General features: G+C 39.7%; 1 protein-coding gene across 2 annotated transcripts in view; it reads right to left on the bottom strand.

The window, feature by feature from the left end:
• Positions 1 to 25,498, bottom strand: part of LOC126195184 (juvenile hormone epoxide hydrolase 1-like) — a 60,846-nt gene that overhangs the window by 25,790 nt on the left and 9,558 nt on the right. For both annotated transcript variants that reach the window (XM_049933707.1, XM_049933700.1), the window contains exons 3-4: positions 3,885 to 4,432; positions 3,408 to 3,607 (exon numbers count right to left, since the gene is read on the bottom strand). In XM_049933707.1, coding sequence (XP_049789664.1) covers positions 3,408 to 3,607; positions 3,885 to 4,432 — 748 coding nt within the window. The remainder of the gene's footprint in view (positions 1 to 3,407; positions 3,608 to 3,884; positions 4,433 to 25,498) is intronic.

Below are 25,498 nucleotides of genomic sequence, written 5' to 3'. Positions count from 1 at the left end.
TGATTGGCCCGCTAAATAAACTGATCTTAATCCTACAAGAAATAGCACAACTATTTAAAACAGTGGATGAAACACAGCAATCAGCATCCCCACAATTATGGAGCTCTGTAGTATATGGGGTGTTCAGAAATTCCCTTTAATTCTCCTAGGACTTGTAGAGAGAAGTGAGTGTATAATATTTTGAATAGGAACCCATGTCCAGAAACATGCTTTTCAATTCAAAATGGTTTCAATTCAGATGTGTAATTCATCCATGTCTCCTGAGGAAAAGAGAAAAATCTCACAGTTGCTTGTCCTGGTGTACAAAAGGGTATACAGGATGATGTGTACTGCATCAGACTGTCACCTGATGTCACTTAACGTATGCCTTGCTGTGAGACCCATACAATGCCTGTGCATCTCTGATACAGTAAACATGTTTCAGTACACTTTTTCGGAATACACAGACATGCTCCTCGTGTATGGCGAAGCTCGAGGTAATGGAAGAGCTGCTAGTTGGCTGTATCAAAAACATTTTCTGCAACATAGGATACCATTGTACAAACTTTTAGCCCAAGTTCTGCAGTGGCTCCGCAAATAGATACTTTCACGATGAGGAGGCAGGACTGTGGTACTCCATGGTAAAGCTGTATGCCTGAATCTGAAAAAGATGTACTGCATTGCATTGAAGAGAACCCGTCAATGAGTACTCTAACAGTTGCGCACACACACACTGGATATTAGTCACAGTATAATCTGGGAAGTTGTGTTTGAGCAATAATTACATCCATACCACTTACAAAGGGTATGGCTATGGGTCCAGCCAATTTTCCACAGTACATTGCCTACTGAACATGGCTGTTGTTTCCGTGTCAAGTTCTGTTATGTAAGTTCACTAGGGGACTGTGCTCAGAATTCACAGAACTGCCATGTCTGGGCAAACAGAACCCCTATTGCCATGCAAGTTCAGGGATTTCAGCACAGGTTTGGTATTAAGATGTGGGCAAGTATTCTGGATAAACATGTAGGCATGTCAGTCACGTGACTGGGCCATACCTCCTTCCACTCAAGCTATCTAGTCCTGCACACCTAATCTTCCTACAAAGTGTATTGGACCCATTCTTGGAAGCTGTGCTACTCAATTTCTGCCAAGAAATTGTGGTTTCAGAATGATGGTGCACCACATCACTTCTAACAAGTGGTTAGGAGACATCTCTAACAGATGATACGGTGAAAGATGGTTAGGCCAAGGTGGTCCAACAGCATGGCCACTGTGATCGACAGATTTAACTCTTAGGGATTACTGCTTGTGGGGTTGTATGCAAAGTTTAATTTATGACACTCCTACATAGACAGACAAAGATCTGCTTGCATGAGTTGTGGCTCCTTCTCTAGAAACTGAAGAGAGACAGGTGGCATGGAAAATGCGTATCAGAACCTGCTTCATAGGTACAATGTCTGTAACAATGTTGGTGGTCATCACATTGAGCCACTGTTGTAATGCATCAGTACTCTCCTGTACACACAGTATGCTGGCTTCTTTTTTGTTTTGGAATAATGTAAAGACAATGTTTAAGGGTTAATGTAAACAAATATGCATAAGTGATAAATGGATGTTTACTTCTGTTTTCTTTCAAATTGTTATCTAAATAACTGTACTGTCTCACAGCTAATTAAATCACTCAAGTAGAAGTGGATGAGTTAATCATCTGAACTGAAACTGTTGGAGAATGGAAATGGTATGTTTCTGGACACGAGTTCCTATTCAAAATATTATGTACGCACTCTCCTTTACAAGTCCTAAAAGTTTGTAATGGGAATTTCTAAGCACTCTAATGGGTGGCTTCAGCTGGATACAGCATACCTGTTTTTGTATCGCTATAGTTGTAAAATGTTACGTATCATTGAAAAGTAATCTTTGCACCGCTATGAACTCTTGCTGAAGTTGTGTGGACTATCTGTTTAGTATAAAGTTACCTGCCAATGGCCTAGAAAGCCAAAAGCCAGTTCATAACTAATATTAAACAAGAATTATTCTGGAACATTAATACTAAGTATTCGAGTTTTTAGTATGTACATGCTCCTCCCATGAACTGACAGAGTATTCCATAAATAAATGAAGAAGCTTGTGAATCATCTCCGTTACTGAACTTTGGCCATTATCAAGGCTACAGGCAGTTTTATGTGGTATTAAAGTGATGTCTCTTTGGGGTGAGTTTTTGTCTGGTGTGCTTAATTACAATAAATAATTCATATCAAACAGCAAATATTAATTAGTGATGGAAGGCAACATGTTCACATTGAGTAACGACTATTAATGAGGTTGTACTCTCTGAGGGGCAGGAGAGGGGAGTTGTCTCAGACAGACAGATGCAGCAATTCAGTATTAAACTTCCTGGCAGATTAAAACTGTGTGCCCGACCGAGACTCGAACTCGGGACCTTTGCCTTTCGCGGGCAAGTGCTCTACTAACTGAGCTACCGAAGCATGACTCACGCCCGGTACTCAGAGCTTTAATTCTGCCAGTATCTCGTCTCCTACCTTCCAAACTTTACAGAAGCTCTTCTGCGAACCTTGCAGAACTAGCACTCCTGAAAGAAAGGATATAGCGGAGACATGTCTTAGCCACAGCCTTGGGGATGTTTCCAGAATGAGATTTTCACTCTGCAGCGGAGTGTGCGCTGATATGAAACTTCCTGGCAGATTAAAACTGTGTGCCCGACCGAGACTCGAACAGAGCTTCTGTAAAGTTTGGAAGGTAGGAGACGAGATACTGGCAGAATTAAAGCTGTGAGTACCGGGCGTGAGTCGTGCTTCGGTAGCTCAGTTGGTAGAGCACTTGCCCGTGAAAGGCAAAGGTCCCGAGTTCGAGTCTCGGTCAGGCACACAGTTTTAATCTGCCAGGAAGTTTCATATCAGCGCACACTCCGCTGCAGAGTGAAAATCTCACTCTGGAAATTCAGTATTAGTCTGAAGCAATCATAACACTTATTGGCCAGTGACTTGTAATAAGTGCACTTAGATCCACTTGTTTTAAAATTTCAAAACTACTTTGTCATTCACTATGAAGCTACAACAAATTGCTACCCTCTGCCCCCCCCCCCCCCCCCCATCATGTTATCCTCTTTACTACCAGTTTTGACTATAAAATATGGATTATATTTCCCTCTAGTAAATGACCAAAAAATACTTTTTCACTGTTTAAGTAATCTTGACTAGTGTGTAGTGTAACAGCGTTTGAAACAAACTGATCATTATTTATCCTTGGTATAGAGTGAGTGTGAGCTATAGATATTGGCTGACTGTGAATATCTCTTAATGCACTCCTGACTTTGCCTTTTGTGTTTATGTTTAAGTATAAGTCTTACAGCTAATTTCAAACAAAGGAACTATGTTTACAACAATACAGATAAAATATGATAGCATACCAATTGTGTCTGGTTTTGTGGCTTGGAGATGCAGGTAACCAGATTCCTCAAGCAAAAACTGAAAATGTTCCCACAGAGGATAAACTTTGTCAACATAATCCTTTTCAACCACAAATGTTGGCCAAAGACTCCCCAAAAACAGCTTTATTGTGCTTTTCAAGCTCTGTACAAAACAGGCATTTGAATGAAGCCCCTTTACACTGAAATTGACCCAAGACTGTTAATATTAATCAGACATCTTACAAAAATTTAGAAATAACAGACGTCACAGTTGCTCTGCTCTGATGAATTGTCTCACATATATGCCAAAAATTAGTACTATTAAACACAAACTGTGTTGTGACAAAAATAAGTTACGCGGAAACACTATATTTCATGTAAATACATTCTAAGTAACTTCAAGCTTATAACAAGTCTTGTATTGTTAAAATGGAGATTAAAGTTATTCGATTGCATCCAAATAAAATAAAAGCATACTTCTCTGGAAAAAGGGTGGCCATATTAGATGCTATCACAGCTCCCCAGTCTCCGCCTTGTACAATAAATTTTTGCAGCCCAATTCTTCCCATAAGGTTTTTCATAATTACTGCAATTTGAGCAGCTCCAAGGCCTGGCTTTGCAGCACCATCAGAGAAACCATAGCCAGGCAATGAGGGCACTATAACTTCGAAAACAAAGTTGAAACCTGCTTGTGGCTTCACTAGATGAGGTATAATCTCATAAAATTCTCTCACAGATCCCGGCCAACCATGAAGTAGCAGCAATGGCAACACTTCAGTTCCTTCAGGAACACTGGTTGGCTTAACATGAATGAAATGAATATCTAAGCCATCTACACAAGTCTTGAATTGTGGAAATTTGTTCAAAAACTTTTCTTGTTCTCTCCAATTATATTTTGTCTTCCAGTATTCTATTACTTCTTCTTGCAAATATTTTGTGTTGAACCCATACTGGAATCCTATGCCCTCAAGTGGTGGAGTAAGAGTTGGTAATAATTCAAGTCTGTCTTGTAAATCATCCAAGACCTGTGACAAATAGTTAAAAAGAGTTAATACTGAATCACTATGATATAAATTTGATGTTTTATGAGCTATCTTATACCACATGTACACACAACAGAAATACCAATAATTTTAACACACACCATGGTGGCATTCAGTTTCCAATGTAATGGCAGAAGCAGAAATTCAGTCACCAATAAATGAAAATTTTGAAATTTGTGGTAAGGTCATATGGGACCAAACTGCTGAGGTCTCGGCCCAAAGGTTTACACAGTAATTAATGTAACTTGAACCAACTTACGCTAAGAACAACACATACACCCATGCACGAGGGACTCGAACCTCCAATGGGGTGAGGAGTGGTGGTGGTGGTGGGGGGGGGGGGGGGGGGGGCAAAACCGTGACAAGGCACCCAGACTGCGCAGCTACCCAGCATGGACCAATAAATGTAACAGAATATTCTAAATTACTACGTGCTTTGATAGAAAAAAAATTGACCATCACAAACATTCAAATTCATGAACTTTTTCCTCTGCATAGGACAGCTCATTTTGGCAAAACGAGAGTCCAAAAGCTATCTTGTGTCTTTTCACTCATTTACTCATTTAACTATTAGGCCAAATTCTACAAATTATCAATACAGTGTGCAGAAAATATTCAATGAGAATAACATATGGTATACACCTAGATTTCATGCAGAAAACTGTTTAAGGGACTAAGCATACTAACACCAAAACACACCATTTTACTACATTCTACAACTTGCAATTAACAGTCAGTCTCAGTTAGCAAACAAATATTCTTAAAAACTTAACAATTACAAGAGAGAATGTTTGACCTTATTTACCTTCAGGAAACTATTTTTTTACAACTGGCAGCAGACATCCATAAAAATACCAGAAACTATCCTAGCTTTCAGAACTATTATTTCCTTCCTAGGAGAGTAATGAAGGATAGGTAGGAGAAGGTTAGAAAGCGCAGGTCACTTAAATGCCAGGGGGGGGGGGGCATCTCGAGAGCAATGGAGACCAGTGGTGAGAGTCCAAATTCTGGTCTGAAATACAATTTCAATTTTTCACAAATGTTTCTGCTCTATAAATTTATCTCTCTTTCAGCCTATCAAACTATGAACAATGTCTGCATTCTTATTAACAGCAACAGAAGCCCATAGGAGCAGCTACAAAAGCCCACAGGAGGAATGATATTCTAACGCCAATTTTCTGTGCTATTTCTAATAGCGATTTCAACTTCTTGTCTGGTTTCTTGAACATTGTTGGCTAGGAGAGAAAGATCAGCAGTAAATCTCAAGCAGTTTAACCTTCGAGTGGGTGCACTGGGGTACTGTAGCGTAATGTAAAGCCCTGCACTGTGGTAGGTCTAGGTATTTGTTACTTGTTACTTGACCCCCCCCCCCTCCCCATCATCAACTCAGGGCCCTCAGCATCGTGTTGTTTCACAAGGATAAGGGTAATGGAGCACTCCGTATCCCAAGCATCTGCTTGTGCTATACTTTCTTGTCAGTTTTAACATGTGTGCCACTTTACTTTATCTAAGAAAATGACTGAACTCTAAAAGTACTCATAACAGTATTTATTACAAGGATTGAAAAATATAAAAGTAATGTTTTGTATGTTTTTCATTATGTAAGAGTTGTTAGCCAACAATTATAATTTTTTGTCTATTTGTTCCCAGGTCCAAAGATTTTATAGAGCTTGACAAGATACTCGCATACCTTCAAGAACTCATTGAAGTTGAGAGACGTGGAATAAATCTTGTTGAGATAGCTGAAAGGGAAGGTGAGCTGAGTGACAAAGAAGTTCATTGTAGCAATCAAGACCATGAAACTAACTCTGAACAGGAAGACAAAGTGGGAATGAGAAAGAAAGAAGTTCAGAAATTGGTTTTTTCTCAGAAAAAGGCAAACTATGAAAATGAGTAAAAAACCAGCCTCTAAGACAAAAAACTAAGCAAAAAATATTATTAAGTTTCACAAGCTCACAAGCTATTCAAACAACATTTCTAATGAAATTGATGCATTTTTCAAGCTTTATGAAACTGATAAGTATGCTAGTATTCCATACTAATATACTGTCACATAGAAGAAGGTGTAATTAGATGAATGACGAACACTAACTTCACTTAACGAAGGTTTATTTAGCACTTGCACATACAAGAGTGCAGAGCGAACTGCCTCCGGCCAGAACACATACGTATATATACAGTTACAGAACATTCCAGTACAATGATTCTTGATATTTGTGGATACTTCTAGAATTTCCTCGAGCCAAATATAGAAGTTAAAATTTTACAGTTCAGGTGAGTTTTGAACTCAAGACCCCCCATGCAACAGTCTAGTATCATAACAGCTACACCACAGTGACAGTGCTACTCAGCTTCTTCTGCAACATTGCTCCCTCCTTAAGAGAACAGCGTCTCGGTGTTACATCGGCCTAGTCCGGGAACGAGTCATCGGTCTTGCATACTCCGACTCCCGATGACTGATGTTCGCCCTGGCGGTGATCTTCTCAGAACTTCCTTTGCCGCTATGCTCTTCATCACCTTGCTGCTTGTCACTGGAACTTCAAATTTACCCTGGGTTGCAGGATCCTTATAGGGCTTCATTCGAAGGACGTGGACCGTATCTCTGATCTTCTGTCATCTTGTGTCGGGGTCAAAAACTTTAACTTCATGAGTAACATCAGACAACTGTCTTACAACCTTATAAGGTCCAAACTAGCACCCCTGAGGAGCTTCTCAGAGAGACCAACCTTCCGAACAGGAGTTAAGATCCAGATGAGGTCACCAGGCTGGTAAACAACAGGGCAGTGGCTCCCGTCATACCTTCGGAGATCGTTTTCTTGAGCCTGCAGCGTGCAGATTCGTGCTAACTGCCGAGCTTCCTCAGCTCTGGTTAACATCTGGCCAATGTAGTCGTCGTCCAAGTCATCAGGATGTAATGTAAACACAGTGTCCATCATCGTAGCCACTTCACGCCCATTCATCAGGGAAAATGGCGCAAATCCTGTGGTGTCTTGTTTGGCGGTGTTTTAGGCAAACATCACGAAAGGTAGCACCTCATCCCAGTTGCTCTGCTCAACATTGACGAACATTGATAGCAAGTTGGCCAAGGTCTTATTAAGGTGTTCAGTAAGCCTGTTAGTTTGCGGATGGTAGGCAGTCGTCATGTGATGAGTAATGTTATACCGACGGTTTCTCTCTGTCACAAGATTCGATTGATAAACTTTCCCTAAATCTGTAATTAATGACCTTGGGGCACCGTGTTTTAATATGATGTCTTCCATGAAGAATTTGGTTACCTTGAATGCTTCGGCTGTATTCATGGCTTTTGTAATGGCATGGCGTGTCAGATAATCAGTGCAAACAATAATCCATCTATTTCCACTAGCAGATGTTGGAAATCGTCTGAGGAGGTCAATCCCAACACGCTGGAAAAGTGTTTCAGTTGGTGGAATTGGTATGAGTCGGCCAGGTGGTTTCTGAGGAACTGCCTTTCTCCTTTGGCACTCTCGACAGTGCGACACATAGTGACGGACACTCCTAAATAAACCAGAAAAATCTCTTGTGGATCATATCGTATATCTTAATAAATCCTGGTGTGTCATGCAATTTCTGTAGAACATCTAAGCGCATGTGTTCAGGAGTCACTGGTAGCCACCTCTTTCCAAATGGATCAAAGTCTTGCAAAGTAATCCATTGACTACCTTAAATTGCCCTTTCACATCCTCTGATCGATTTAAGGCAAGCGTAATTTGAGATATCTTGGTGTCCTCCTCCTGCTCAGCAGAGAGATCTTTGAGTGCAGCGAGACAGTCACTATCTTAATCAAAGTCTTGATACTCTTGCACAGGGTTTCTTGAGAGACAGTCAGCATCTTTGTGTTTTCTTCCACTTTTGTACACTATGGTAGGGTTTCTTGAGAGACAGACAGTATCTTCGCATTTTCTTCCACTTTTGTACACTATGGTAATGTCATACTCTTGAAGATGTAGTGCTCACCTGGCGAGTCGTCCTGTTGGATTCTTAAGACCTGTCAACCAACAAAGTGAATGGCGGTCTGTAACAACTGTGAATGGCCTTCCATAGATACTATCGAAATTAGCACATGGTCCAGATCACAGCAAGACATTCTCTTTCTGTAGTTGAGTAGTTTCTCTCGGCTTTTGTAAGTGTCCTAGAAGATAAGGCTATAACCTTCTCTTTTCCATCCGAAATTCGCACCAGAACAGCACCGATCCCATACCCGCTGGCATCTGTGTGTATTTCTGTAGGTGCTCATCATGCAGACCAAGTACAAGGTCAGTTGTCAGAGCTTTTCACAGCACATTGAAAGAATCTTGTTGAGCACTACCACAGATAAATTTAGCATCGGTTTTTAACAACTCTTGGAGTGGCCTGGCTTTGATACAAAAGTCGTTGATAAAACGACGGTAATAAGAATATAATCCGAGGAAGCTTCTCACATCTCTAATATTACCTTTTCTGGGTCTGGATGCACACCTTCATTTGACACAAGGTGTCCAAGTATTTTGATTTCTTTTGCTCGAAAGAGACACTTTCTTGGATTAAGTTTCAGTCTGCCTCCTTGGAGACACTTAAGAACGGCCCTCAGTCTTTTTTACATGTTCATCAAATGTCACTGAGAACACTATATCATCATCTAAATAACAAAGACACATCGTCCACTTCAGGTGCCTTAGAAGATTATCCTTCATCTGTTCAAAAGTTGCTGATGCATTACACAAACCAAATGGCATTACCTTAAACTCATACAGGCCCTCATGGGTGATGAATGTAGTTTCCTCACGATCAGCCTCATCTACTTCAGTTTGCCAGTATCGTGAGTACATGTCCATGGTTGAGAAAAACTTAGCCCCCTTCAGACAATCTAGTGTTATCAATTAGTTGCAGGGGGTGAACGTCCTTTTTAGTTATCTTCTTAAGCTTCGTGTAATCAACACAAAAGTGCCAACTGTCATCCTTCTTCCTGACGAGGACCACTGGGTACGACCATGGGCTCTGTGAAGGCTGAATGATGTCATTCTTCATCATTTTCTGTACCTCGTCATGAATTATTCGATGTTCCGTTGCTGACACGCGGTATGCTCTCTGGCTTATTGGTTGATGGTCTCCAGTGTTTCACTGTCTATTTGTCTAATTTGCTCTTCACCTGCTGATTGAAGCATTCAGAGAACTCTTATAGAATGCCAAGTAGCTTCTTCTGTTGTTCCTTAGTGAGATCTGGTGATAGTCAAGCTAGAAGATCTTGTCTCGTAGTGGTAGCTTCAATTTCACCCACAGACTCAGCACGGGAGGTTTCTATGATGCTCAGCTGTTCGGCAATTAATGGCTCAGCATTTGCTACGCGCATGCATCTTGGAAGGATCTGCAGTTCTTGATGACAGTTAACTATCCACAGTTCGCTGCATCCATTCTTAAACGAGGTGACAGAGGCTGGGATGACCAAGTTATTCTTCAGTGGTATGTTTCTCTTACATACGATCCATGGGTTGATGCATGGCATGACACATGGCAGTTACCTTTCCAGTGCTGATTGCAGGAATGATCACTTCATCCAGCACACACACTCGGATGCGCATCTTCCTGTCCACAGTATCTCATCTCGTCTAGCATAATCTTCGAGTGACGACAATCTATAATTGCCTGAGAAGTTTTCAAAAAGTCCCAACCGAGAATGACATCATGAATACACTCTTTTAAGACGATTAATTCTAAGGGATGTGTGTGGCCACTTATACCCACACAAATGACACATCTTCCTGTAGGTTTTACATATTTCCCATTAGCCACCTTCAGCAGAGATGTTTTGTTGTCGACGAATAGGATTTTCTGCAACTGGTGATGGTACTTCTCCGAAATGATTGAATATGATGCTCCAGAGTCCACAACAGCTTGGGCTGGTCGGCCATCCATGAGGATATCGACGTAGTTTCCTATAATTTTTGTAGTGATTGACAGCGGAGGACTTTTCTCTTCGACAGCCTCACCTCCAAGGTCACACCCTTTAGTTTTCCAAGTTGTGGCGGCTAGGTGATTGGGTGGAGCTTCAAAACGGTGATGGAGACCTTGATTGGCATGTTGGAGAGTGTCCTCTCCAGCGGCTAGCTTGTGGCGATGGTGACCTACGTCATCCTGCACTATCATCATCTTCTTCATCTTCGGTGTCCCGGAGTTGGCGTTTGCTAAGATCCATATGCTGTCTTCTGGTGCGGACATCATAAAATATCCGCCGTCTTTCTTGACAATAGTGCACCACATGTCCCAGTCGTTCACAGTGGAAACATACTGGTTGGTTACCCTGGTTCCTCTTGGTGTCCAAACAGGTTCCTCATGCGGCATTGTAGGAACGTCATATCGCCTGGGTCTTGACTTTTTCACCGTTTTAAAGGGAAATGAAGGACGAGAGATTGGGTTCAATGTCTGTTCCACTTCCTCCCTTATGACCTCTTGAAGCATCTCTGTTTTTTGCTCGCTGTGCAATCCAAGTGCCTTCTGAACTTCCCCTCTCACTATCTGACGGAGAACACTTGTGAAATCCGTTCCTTCCTCCATCACGGACATCGATACGACATTTGGAAGCCATTCAAACTTCTTGCGTGTAATTATTTTTTGATGAATTTTCTCGATATACTGGCATCTTTTTATGAAGTCGTCTGCTGTTGAAACCTGCTTCAGGACATGTATCACGCTTGATACATGTCCTCAGAAACACCCTTCATGAGATGTGCAACCTTACCTACCTCCTTTATTCTAGGTTCCACTATTTTACACAGCTACAAGACAACTTGAATGTAGGATGCTGTAGTTTCTCCTGGACACTGTGCCCTGCACTTTAATTTGTCTTCAACCTTGCACTTCTGTCGTCGTGTGTCGCAGGAAATACTTGCGCAGTTCCACCTGGAATACTTCCCAGCTTGTGAACTTCTCCTCGTTGTTCTCATACCATTGCTTGGCAGTGCCCTCCCAGTAGAAAAATACGTTAGCCAAACACACGGTGTCATCTCATTTGTTAAATTTGACTATAGGATCATATACCTTCAGCTACTTGTTTGGATCTTGGCCATCGTCACCAGAGAACCCGGAAGGATTTCTCATGTGGTGGCACACAGTTGCTGTCATTGTAACATCGTCGTCTTCTTCTGTCTCCGATAGATTGCAATCTGCTGAATGTGGATCGAACTCCAGTTTCTGCCCACGTAAACAGCGGCTGTCGTGGCCTGATGGGAGCCACTGTGTCGTCAATAACGTGAGCTATCACAAGTTTCAATATCCGGTGCCTCCACCAGAATAATGTCATGTAGAAGAAGGTGTAATTAGAGATGAATGACAAACCATAACTTCACTTAACGAAGGTTTATTCAGCACCTGAACATACAAGAGCGTGGAGCAAACTGCCTGCGGCCAGAACACATACGGTAGATATACTTGTATAGTTATGGAACATTCCAGTACAATGATTCTTGATATCTGTGGATTCTTCTAGAATGTCCTCGAACTGAAAATAGAAATTAAAATACACCACAGTGACGCTGCTACTCGGCTTCTTCTGCATACAGACACACACGCACAAGATTGTAAAGTTATGGACAGATGCGAAATTATGGCACCATTGGACATTTTATTTTTGGAAGATACAAAGAAAAGTCAAAGTCAACAAGTAAAGGTACAAGAACTCTGGGAGTCAGACGGTGCAGGTTTGGATATATTGGGTGGGGGGCACTACACACACCTGCCATGCCAGCCTACCTGAGCTCATGGTGGTCCTACAAAGCCGGCATCACCAGGGTTCACACTGCAGTCATGTTCTGATAGCGCTTGTTATCATTTAGTTATTCATCATTGCTTTGGTCCCTGATTATTGCTACATCTTAGTACCTGCTTTGGTTTTGCTCTCTGATTTTGTTATTTTGCCTTGTAGTCCATATTGTTGGTCGTCCCTGTTGTGTGTGTTTGCATTGTACCATGATTCCCCGTTGACACCGTCGGCTGGTGTGCTCCGGTCTAGTTCGATTGCAGTTACTAGGACTGGCGATGAGGTAAAAGGTTAACAGTGCATTATGGATGCAAAACTTGTACAGCTCGTGGAACAACAACAGCAAAAGCTGCTCCTGCAACAGCAGTTCCAGCAGCCAATGGACCTTTTGCATCAGGAAACTCAGCTTCTGTGCAGAATTACAGGTACAAGGTTCTCAACCCATCCCGACTGAGGTCACCTCTCAGATGGAGTCCTGCCCATCTGCATTTCCGTTGTTTAACAATACCAAGGAGGATTGGGACATGTATTTGCAGTGGCTGAAACAGCACTTCACCACATTTCAGGTTTCTGATGATGCCCTCTAACATTCACTCTTCCTTTCTTGGGTTTCCCTGCAGGCATTTTTCTTACTTAAAAAGTTGGCTCCCCTCTCAAACCCGGCTCCATCACTTTCAAGGAAATGTGTTTGTTGCTGTCAAACTATTATTCACAATGATTAAACATGGTCACATTGCGCTCTGAGTTCCATCAGCACCACAAGCAACCATGAAAGTCCTATCGCTAATGGGTGACAGATTTGCAGTGTCTGAGTTGTCGTCGTGATTTCACCTGAGCCAACACATCTTGCAGAACCTCATATACCGATTCCCTGATTCATGCTGCAGTGGTCCAATTGGTTCCCAATCCAGAAGTCTGCACATGGCTCTCCCGCTAGACAACCATTCCTTGACAACATAATGAAAATTATGCATTCTTAAGATCGCACAGGCATCAAACAAACGTTCTATAAAAATTATGCATTCTTAAGATCGCACAGGCATCAAACAAGCGTTCTATGGCCCGCCCCCAGATTGTAATGGTTCGACCACCACCATGGAGATGGGAGTTCTCTCAAGCTTTCTTCCTGATGACAGCATCAAGATTCATCACTTTTGTACATATCAATGACCTCTGAGCAGCCTGTCCAGCTGTGTTGGTGCTAAGAGTGGGGTCTGCCTTCTTGTCCTAACTGTTTTGTGATGCACCAGTGTGCAGACTGCGCTGATTGCTGGGTGCACTGCACTCATTGAGAAAAGGATGGGCAACTCTGAACTGTCTGCCATCAGGCATCTGATCAATCCAACCCCACTCATAACTTGTGTCACAGGACAGTGCATGAACTTCAGGCCACTGTTCCCCAGGGGAATACTTGCACCCCCAAGCTGTTTATTAATTTCACAACTGCTTGTTAGGACATCTGTTTCCAAGTTGACATGGGAGCAATGGTCTCCCTGGTCCATCTCCCGACATACGCTTGTCAAGTTACCCGACATTGCCCCACCTCTCATAAGGTGGTTGCATTTGGTGACAGAGGTCAATTCTCCACTACGGTAACATGTAAGATGGTTACATGGCCACTAACACTGTATGTTGGCAACAGTCATTCCACTGGCAACATTTTCATCATAGATGCTTTCTTGCTGTTTGGGTTCTCCATCATGGACAAAGTTTGGGTTGTCTCAGACACAGTCCCCTTCCAGGAACATGATGACCTTTGTGCCTCTTTCGCGTCTCGGGGTGTTGGAGCCTGGCTTCAGGTGCGCCACCAATTTTGAGGCATATATCTCTTTGCATCCAGATGCAGTGCCCCGTTTCTGTTGAGCACGTCCTCTTCCAGTCTCCTTACGGATGACCATTAAGCTCTAACTCTATCACCTTCATGACGTTGGGGGTCATAGAACTGGTCAAAACTAGTGCTTGGACCACACCACTGGTCATTGTCCAGAAGGCAAAGGGCTCCCTCTGGCTGTGTGGAGATTTTAAGTCTATGATTAATGCCCAAGCTCTGATGGAAACCTACCCCATACTAATCTCTGTTGGTCCATTATGGCCAGCGGACATCGGCTGATACGCATTTTTCAATTCAATAAACTTTACCAACAGCCGTACACTTTAAGATATTTTATTTTATTCTTAAAGCAACCAATTTCGGCAATTCATTTTGCCATCTTCAGGCCTCTGCATAGGAAAAGAATATACATGTAGTAATACAAGGGTGTACCAAATAAAGCTTACAGGATGTGACAGGTAATCATAATATCGCTTCAGCTTAAACATGGTGAAAGTATTGGAATTAAATTGTGTACACATTTATTAGTAGCATTAAACCAAATCTCTGTGTATATCCAGCACAATAGACTAAAACGTGTACATATTTGTTCATCATAAAACTATTTAATATCACAGATTTACTAGGGAACATGTAAATTCATTAAAAAGATCAGCACTAGACAGTGTACAATTAAGAGCTCTGTAGAAACACAGCTTCTTTTTTCCTTTTAAATAATAACACCATATAAATTCTTTTAGATGAGGAATCCCCTAGTATATATGAGTATCAATCTTCATTTAAAGTAGAATGACACACAGTAAGCCATGAAATACAATAGTATGAATATTTACAGCCTAGGCAATATCACAGATGGTAAGACAAGTAGTTGTCACAGCATCAAAAATAGCCTGATGCAAAACCCAATGGCAATTGACATATTAAGAGAAAATAGCATGCATAGTGAACACTAAGAATATTCACAACTACCTTGTGGCCTAGGTTATACAGGAAATCGTAATAAATGATATGATTTGGTTTCCTTTATATCGATTAACAGTTTGGCATTACCAAAGTGAAACCAATCAACAAGAAAGTCAAATCCTACTTAAGCAAAGCAAATCATTAAGCAAGGCAAATCCTCTGAAGTTCACAGCTGATAACTTCGTAGAATTTCACTGGGAGTATAGGGCACTACCTAACGTGACCATCTATAGATGCCATACCATCTAAATAATAAGACATAGCAAGTTGTGTCACGATCAGAAATGTGGGTACAGAAAAAAAATAAAAGGTAAATGAGTGTGCGAAGACCGCCACGTTGTTGAAGCTGAAGCCCATAAAGCGAGCATCATCATCTATCTCAAAACTCATCTCTACAAAGGACATCATAACATAACATTTTCCATAAACCGCATGGGGAAGTAAGGACAAAACTGACACACTGATGAACTAACTGCATCCTAATCATACTCATCAGGTGTAGTCAAGACATACCGAATTCCCATAAGTGAATTAGGGAATGTGTCAATTTGGGTTTAGAAAGCAAATGGTTAAAAGGTGGTAACTGACAATAGATAACACTAGTTCTCATTGTAAGGAAGCATTAAATGCTTCATTGTCCTAAGTATAAAAGTAGCGTATAACAAACCAATAAACTGAAAACATGGTCACTAACAAACATATGCTGCCTACCACGGGAGTAGATTGCTATAAAGCAGATACAAAGAATTGAGGAAACAAGATCTATGAGCTCATATGAAAGTGACATATAGTAAGCAATCAGTGTGTTACAGTACAGTTGAAAAATTACATTCATACTAAGATTCTTAGACAACAAAATATAGAAGAAGAACTGTATATTGTCAGAAACAGAATGGTAAAACATGTAAAGGCTTAAATAATGAGGTACATAAATATTGCTAAGCAAAAGTGGCACCTATCATCCAAAGAAAAGCCTCCAAAAATAACAATATGAAGTCCTAAAAACTACGTATGACTAGACCCTGACATGCCAAAATCATTATGGGTTATTCAAGCTCAAATGGTACTATAGTTATGACAGAGATCGCCCCACTGGAATACAGTAAGTCGCTATCAAACTACATATCACACTCAATGAACCGACCATATCATGGTGAAACTCCTTGAAACCCTAGTATCAGCAAACATGGATCATCATCAAATAAATGATTGAAGTGTAAACAGCTATATAGGTATTCACAAACAAAATCATGACCCTACCACACCCTGTTATAGGTAAAATCGATCTCTTATATGACACGCACTTCTGTAAAACAGTCCCACTGGACTACTGACAGGAGCACCACTAACAAAGACTACCATGTGAAGGAAAAACTGGTCTGTACTAAAAGGAACATCATATACTGGCCAATGAATGTAAAATGCTTCACAAAAATCGATTTGGCCTCAAGTCAAGACTACTTCAATACGAAATACGGTAATTATAAAAATTGTATTGGATAAAAACCACAAAAGTGCTCCACTATTACTGAAGTCAACCCATGAAAATATATAATCATCAAAATATGGTAACACTAATGTTGATACTGAACACAAAACAGAAGATCAGTAAAACCTAACAATAACTCTTCAGCTGTCATCCTATACCATTTGACAGGAGTTAAAAATAGCAGTGTTAACAGGTATTACATCTAGACAGAATGATCTCTATGAAAAGAAAGTGAACAAATGTAATGTAAAACTACATCGCACATCTACACAATAAAATCGGTAGGGAACTGGACAGTAAAAGCACAATGACCATTCTACAAAAAGCTGTATCAAGTGACACTAATAACAAAAGTATGATACCTCAACCTAATCATAACATTCCAGTGAGGCCACATTGGTGCAAGGCTACTTCAATCGCATCAACCATTTCATCATATCAATAGCTACTACAGAATAAAAACAACTCACCAAATGCACTTTTCAAATCAATGAACTTATCGTATCACGCCATAAAACTGGATATTGTGAATTCCAATCTTAAAACACAAAGGAGTGAAGCTTATAGTAAAGGTTCAAGATGAACGTCAAATCCATATGTGCTGCATGTCAACTTAACATTGAGCAGCTGCTTCATACAAAAGCGTGACACAGCAACTGAGCCCACCTACATTCCATGAACATGGTCAAAGATATTTCCACAGAGTCAAAAGACAGTCAATGGTAAGGATAGATACATCATAAAATCATAGACATGTAGAATGCATGTGATAAACAAACACAACACGAAACAGACTGCGGGAAGAACTAACATGCGCAGGTGCTACCCATAGAATCTCCTTTTTAGATACCAGACTTCAATTCACAATAGTTTGTGAAAAATTTCGAAAAAGAAATTATTCTTTGATTCTGTTTGCTCATTTAAAAGAATTCGATGTTCTTTCCCCGCATGGACATAGATATCCATATCTTCAAAAACATCCATAGCCCCACCTTTATCAATGATGTGCAGTATATCTAGATTGTCATTAATGCATACAATCCTGTTTTGTTGTTCGCAGGTGTTCCTTAAAAGTAGAATGCTTGATGATATGCACAGCTGTATGCTCTCGAAATCTTTCTTTAAAGTTCTACCGGTGTGCCCAATATACATTACATCACAGTCACTGTATTTAATTTTGTAGATCCCAGACCTCAAAAAAGGTTCATGTCTCTTGATGGAATGAGTAAGAGCCTTTGGGTAATGTATTTTTACTAGTAAAACCAACTTCAATGTTGATTTTACAGAATGCTTGTGCTACTCTTTAGGAAATAGGACCTATAAACTCCATGCTAGAGTGCATTTTTCTACTGGTTTCAACCTGGGTGAGAGTAATTTCATCAGCAAATTAGAGTTCTTTCTGACAATTTTATTATGAATTAAGTCAATAATCTCAGGTTGGTAACCACTGTTTACTGCTATATCCCTTAGTATATTCTTTTCTTTTTCGATTTCTGTATCTTCTAAAGGGATTTTACTTAGCCAGTTGACGGGGCTATAGAAAAAGGAGGTTTTGTACCTGTTGAAGTGCATGGGATGCACAGGTATAAAGGCACATGAAGTTCTGGGTTTTCTGAAAATAGCAAAACTATGCCTACCACTCTTATTCCTCACATATATGTTGAGGAAATAAATTTTTTCATTAACCTGCTGCTCATACGTGAATTCTATTTTTCGGTGAAGGTTATTGAAAATTCTTAGAGATTTTATCAAGGCCACCGTCCTCCTCTTTGTAAAACATAATGGTGTCATCCACACAGTGAAAATAGTATAGAACATTGTCATGCAACCCAGGATATTGTGCAAAGACTGGTACTTCGATATAGTTAAGAAAAACATTGGTTAATGTCCCTGATAAACAACACCCCACAGCTAGTCCAGCCTGCTGTAGGCACATTAGTGTACAAATTAGTCACATCTAAGGATACCCATTTGGAGCCACCTGGGATTTTTATTTTATCTACTAAAATGTAAGTATTCTTCACAGAGAAACATCTCTCAAAAATGCAATTATTAACTAGAATTTCATTCAGTTTGTCGTACACCTTGTAGGCAGGAGTACCAATATAACTAACAACAGGCCTGATAGGAACATCAGCTTTATGTACCTTAGGTTGTCCTCTTAACCTTGGGGCATGTGGATTCATAGCCTCTAAACTCTAAAAAATAAAAAGGAGATATTCTTTAGAAGACGTTTGATCTCCTTAGCAAAATATTTAGTGGGATCATGATTAACTTAGGAAATTTCATTCTTCTCAAAGAATTCCTTTACCTTATTAACATATTCACATATGTATAACGTAACAAGGGTATTCCCTTTATCTGCCTTAATGACAACTGCTTCATGGGTTTTGAGTTTCTCATTGATACTGTGTACAACTAACTCATCATTCACATTTTTACTTTTCTTCTTTTTAAATTATTTATTTATTTATTTATTTTATACTATGAAGTGAGGATACAGCTTCAGCCACATTATTACCCAGGAAAACCTAATGTGGTTTGCTGACCTTACAGTAGTTTAAAGTTCTTTTAATCTCTAAAATCAATGATTTTATGTCCTTATTATGTATTGATCTGTGTACTGCATACTTACTGCCTTTTTGTAACAGCTCAAGTTCTTTCTTATTGAAGATAATGCCAGTCCTATTAACTGCTGTATCGAAAAATTTGTGACTCCTAAAATTAACCACATTATTGGTGCATAATTTCTGGCGTCATTTTAGAATACAAATTTTCTTATTGTGATTGTTAAAAATATTTCCTCTTTTGTTTTCCACTACCCACTCAGAAAACTGGAACAAACTGTCTAATTTGTTACAACTTAACAATTTGCTGAGTCTCAGGTGATTCAAATACAGACTTCTACTAAGGTCATCGTATTTAGAGTACAAATTTCTTATTTATAGTTTCATCCAAAATTCTTCAGTCTTTAAGAATAAGAATAAGAATCTTTATTAGCCGTGCAGTATTTACTTATACAATGGGCTTCGTCAATAAGTTCAATTACAGTATAAAGATGGTTATATTCTCTTAACAATGTATATATAAATCATGTGAAATTTAGTGTACTACAATAGCACACTTTTGGAATTTTATATATTATTAATTTTACAATAAAAAGGAAAACATTATACAGATTTATATTAAGCAGGGAGTATTCATGTTGATGACACTATGTCATTATCATGTACATGTTGATAACACTATGTCATTATCCTAAGCTATTGATACAAATTTAGGTCCTACTACAGGCAGAGGTACCTTTCTCTATGTTAAAACAGCAAATCTGCCATATTACAATCTTTAAATTCATCAACTGAGTAAAATGCTTTACCTTTGAGCCATTGACCCAATGTTGTCTTAAATTTACTTTTAGATACTGTTTGTACAGTTTTAGGGAGCATATTAAACAGTTCGAGGCCTACATATTTATAACTATTATGTATCTTAGACAGTCTAGAGTATGGCAGATCAATTGTGTGGTTTCGTCTTGTATTGTGGGTGTGGACAGATGACCTAAGGGGATATTGAGCTATGTTTTCTTTTACGTGTAGTAAGCAATAATAGATGTACAAACAAGGAACTGTCATGATGTTAAGTTTTTTGAAATGTTCCCTGCATGTATCCCTAGGAGATAAACCCACTACACATCGAAGAGCTTTTTTTTGCCATCTGAAAATTGATATTGAACTGGGAGAATTTCCCCAGAGCAGAATACCATAAGAAAGATGGGGGTGGATATAAGCAAAATATGAATGCAGCAGTAAGTTTTGGCTGACATTACTCCTAAGCTTATAAAGTAGGAACATAGCACGTGCAAGTTTAGAACAGACGTATGTGATGTGTTTATCCCAGCTAAGTTTCTGGTCAATCATCATTCCTAGCAGTTTAACGGACTTATTTTCTTTGTTTGATACCTTCAAATTAAAGAATATTTCCTCAGTTTTTGTTTCATTTATGAATAGGGAGTTTGCACTAAACCAATGAACTGATTTTTCAAATAGTGTATTATTTTTTTCTCGTACAGATTCAAGAGTCTGTCCTGAATTGATAAAAGTTGTATCGTCTGCATAGAGGACTGTTTTACAGGGTAAATACTGTGGCATATCATTAACATACACTACAAACAGGAAGGGCCCAAGTATGGAGCCCTGTGGCACACCTCTTTTTATTGTTTGTGGGTTTGACAGCTGCCCATTTACACTAACAAATTGTACTCTGTTGCTTAAGTAGGATTCTAATAATTTCAGGGTGTCCTCTTCCATGCCGTAGTGTCTTAATTTCATGATCAAAGTACTATGGGATACAGTGTCAAATGCTTTACTCAGGTCTAGGAGACTAGCACATGAGATTAATTTATTTTCAAAGCCATCATATATATCACTAACAATATTTTCAACTGCTTTAACTGTGGATAGTTTAGACCTGAATCCATACTGTGAGTTACTTAACAAATTATTCCTCTCAAAATAGTGATTCATTTGTTGGTGAACACAGTCTTCGATTATTTTAGATATTATTGGGATTAATGAGATAGGGCGATAGTTACTTGGATTTGATTTATCTCCTTTCTTAAATCTGGGAATAGTTACTGCTATTTTCAAACAGTCGGGGAAAATCCCTTGCTGTAATATATGGCTAATGAGAGTGGTTAGAGGGGGCAGAAGATCACTTGATATCTTCTTTATGACATAGTTTGACAGACCATAGAAGTCCTCTGCTCTGGAACTACTTAGTTTGCCTATTGCTTTGCTAACATCATTTTCAGTTACTGTTGCCCAGCAGAATTTATGGACTACATACTTATTTGAACCTAAAAGAGTTTTAGCATCAAGCATGGCATTGAGGGGAGACAAATCTTGTTGTAAACTGAAGTTAACAAAGTGTGAATTTAAGATATCTGGGGCTATGGGTATAGCTAGTTGAGTTGTTGGTCTATTTATTTCACTTTTAATTACTTCCCAGGCAGCTTTACAGCTGTTTCTGGATTTAAGAATATAGTTATCATTCGCCCTACATTTTGCCAAACTTATTTCAGATCTATAAATTTTTCTTATTCTAATGTACATCTCCTTGTACTCGTTGCCGTTATGAGATCTGTCCTTAAGCATAAGAAGCATAATCCTGATGCTGTTGAGGTATGGCGTAAACCAATTATTTAGTCTCTGTGGTTTATGAGCTCGGTTATTATTCTGTCTTTTTACTAATCTGGGACAACACTCATCAAATATTCTTGCAATTTCCTCTATAAATAATTTGCTTGTGTTATTCACACACATATCTTTGTATAAGATGTCATTCCAGTTAACTGACCTTAATCTAGTTCTAAACTCTCTTATGTTGCATTCATTCATAGGTCTAACAGTTTTGTGTTGTTCATCTGGAATGCTGACTGGAACTGTAATCCATAGGCCATCATGGTCAGCTAGGCCTAACTTCACTACTCCAATTTCAACATTATTTTCATGGATATTACTTATTATATTGTCTAAGCATGCATTATATGTTGTAGGCTTATCATTTAGACAATAGCAATCAAAAGCTCTTAGGCTATCCAAGAATTCCAATATGATATGACTCTGTACCCTAATATCCATATTAATATCACCAAAAATTAAGATTCTTTGGTATTTATATTTAGGCTTAGTTAGTAAGACTAACTGTTTTTTTAAATTTACAATAAATTCATATTCATTAGAAGATGGTGTGCGATATACAGATGCAACAATAATATTATGTTTAGGTATATGTACAACTGCAGCCTCAAAGATGGTGTCTATACACAGGTCTGTGACATCAATAGTAAAGTATTGTAGATTTAGTCTATTCTTAATATATATTGCAACACCCCCATGTCCAATTGTTGATCTGCAGTAACTGCTAGCTAAGGAGTAACCAAATGGAATATTGAGGTCAATTTCTGATGAATATAGCCAGTGCTCATTTACACTAAGTATACCACAGTTGGAAGTTTCTAACCAGTACTGCAATTCTTCCAACTTCTTTCTTAAAGACCGTATATTAATATGTAAGAACAGAAGACTATTTTTGCTAACCCTGGGCAGTAAAGATGAGGGTTCAGATTGTCTTCTTAAGGGCACTTCTACACAGCTGATATCTTGAGTTTTTTGTAAGTCTACTGCTGGTAGCCAGGCCCCATTTTGACAACGTTTGGATGCATCTAGTTTCCTGGACTCAGAGTGAATGGTTTGAAGGTTATTTTGATCCTGCTGGAGCATATCTGTTAATATTTTGCCAGACAGACCAGCAGGTTTTACAGGTTTCCCTGGTCCAGCGGTATTACTGTTAAGGTGGCCATTTCTTTACTCACAGTTTTGGTAATCAGTTTCGAGATTAATCTTCTTCCTTGGTTGTTGAGGTGGAATCCTTGTCGTGTATAGCACTCCCTGTCAAACTCGCTAGCTTTAATGATTGTGGTATTTTTGAATTTCGAACACAGGTGATATAGCCGTTTGTTTACGTCCAATACCTCCGATTTACGCAGGATCGTTTTGTAAGATCATATCTAAATGGAACATCGACAACAAACACTTTTTTTGATGTGATACTTGGTAATGTGCTTCTTAAACCTTTTATTAAGTTCGCGCTGTTGTTTTTCGCTATGTCATTTGTTCCAGTCATAATTACGACGACATCAGCTTCAGAAGCCTTTTTGTTAGTGTTTTGCAAGACATCCTTGGCTTCTGCTGAAGGATACACATACCCCAGACACTCGATATTTACGTTTTCATTAAGGTAACTTGAAACATTACGACCTTGACTATCACTCAATAAGGTAATTTTACAGGTTTTACGTACTGAACTTTGACCATCACACTGTTTCACTCCTGTTTGAATTTCTTTTTGGTATTTATTAGCACTATTATGTTTCACTGCATATGTTTCCTGATCGCTACTTTGTTCATGAAGCTTGCTAACATTCACACTGCGGCTACTTATGCTGTTTTTGGCATTATGCCGTTTTGCTGCGAATGTTTCTTGTTCATTACTTCGTTGACAAAGCTTACTTACGTTCACCCTACAGGTTTTTGCACTGTCTTCTACGGGGAAGAGCTGCGAATATTTGTTTACGTTGGCGAACCTTACTCTTCTTGGTGGTTTATTTAATGCTGCTACGCTGTTATTATGGCGATCCGTTTCGCAGAGCGGAGGTTCCTTTACAGTACATGTTACCTTCGATATCTGCGATTTGTTATTTACTGCTTCTGAAGTCCCACATGCTCTCTGAGTGAGTCTTAGCTGCTGATTTTGTTTCTTCAGGTATACGATTTCTTTATGTAGGACTTCCACAGTTTTCTGCAGACTGATTATTCGTTAATGGTACAGCTGACCCAGTCAGATTTTTTAATCTTGGCTTGTGCATACCTACGAATGACACCCTCAGATACACATCTCTTTATAAAGTCAACGACAGTTGTTGTTACCATTAATTTAATTTTGTTGCTGATGAATTTACGGGCTTGTCCCAACACCTGCTTTATTCTGAAAGCAACCAGTTTCTGCAATTGTTGGTAAAGTTTATTGAATTGATAAATACCCCAGACCATGTCAAGAGGACCTCCTCTCAAAGCTTGTTGGAAGTGAATGTTTTTCTAAAATAGACCTTGCTGATGCTTATTTATAGATTCCACTCAATAAGGAATCACAACACATTGTTGTCATCAATATGCCATTAGACTTACACAAATTCAAACGTTTGCCTTTCGGGATCTCTTCTACTTCAGTGATCTTCCAGAAATACCTGGAACAGCTAACCATGTCCATCCCAGCTCATACCAATTACCCTGATGGTTTCATTGTTAAGGGTCCTATGCGCCAAGACTACCTGTGTAACCTACATACCCTCTTTACTACATTGCATGATGTGGGGCCCAGGTGCCATCGGCACAAATGCCATTTTTTTTTCTTTCTTTCTTTTTTTTTTTCAGGATCAAGTGGACTACCTTGGCCACTTGCTCACCAAAGATGGGATTCAGCCCACTGACTGTAATGTTTCCACTATTGACTCTTTCCCGTGTCCCCAAAACCTTCAAGATTTGCAGGCTTTTTTTTGGGGATGGTGAATTATTGTTTCAAGTTCCTTCTGCAGGTAGCACACATTATGTAGCCCCCAACCAGTTGTGGAAGCAATGCATTCTGTTTCAGTGGTCAGCAGCCTGTGTGCAGGCCTCCACGCAGCTGAAGCGCATGTTACATTCTGCACACTGCCTTAGCCCCCTTTCCCATCATGCTCCATTGTTTTGGCTGTGGACACTTCTCCCTGTGGCATTGCTGCAGTACTGGCACACCAAAATGATGATGGTATTGCCTATGCATAAAAAATGCTGACACCTGCCCAATGCAATTACTTCTGGATCGAGAAAGAGGTGTTGGTGATTGTCTCTGCCATGAAGAAATTCCATGTGTATCTATTTGGGACCCAGTTTACCCATGTTACAGACCACAGTAGCATTAGTACCACTCTTTGGGACACACTCTTGGCATCCAGAGCGGATGGCCCAAAGGCTCCAGCACTGGGCTCTTTTCCTTAGCTCCTACAATTGTACCACCAAGTACAAACCTACTACACAACATGCAAATGCAGATGCCCTCTTGCTTTTACCCTCAGTCCCAGACCTGGCACTTGACCAACTGGAGATATCCTGTTTTCACATCGATTTGGAACGACAACACACCTCAGATGGGTTTCCCACTGCTGCCACTCACTTTGCGGTGGACACATGCTGCGACCCTATCTTGTGATGTGTCATGCACTGTGTCCTCCATGGGTGGCCTACTTATGTTTTGATGTCCACTGATCACAAGCTCCGGGACTGGGCTCAGACCACAGTTGTGTTCTGACACCACTTGTGATTGTATATCTATTCATCATTGCTCTGGACACCAATAGATGCTACATCTTGGTATCCGAATTGGTTTTGCTCTCTGGTTTCTGTATTTTGCCTTGTGGTC

This window comes from Schistocerca nitens, chromosome 1, assembly GCF_023898315.1.
Source record: "Schistocerca nitens isolate TAMUIC-IGC-003100 chromosome 1, iqSchNite1.1, whole genome shotgun sequence".
In the NCBI taxonomy this organism is placed as follows: Eukaryota; Metazoa; Arthropoda; class Insecta; order Orthoptera; family Acrididae; genus Schistocerca; species Schistocerca nitens.
The sequence above is the reverse complement of the archived record's forward strand: the minus strand, read 5'-3'. Positions and strand labels throughout refer to the sequence as shown.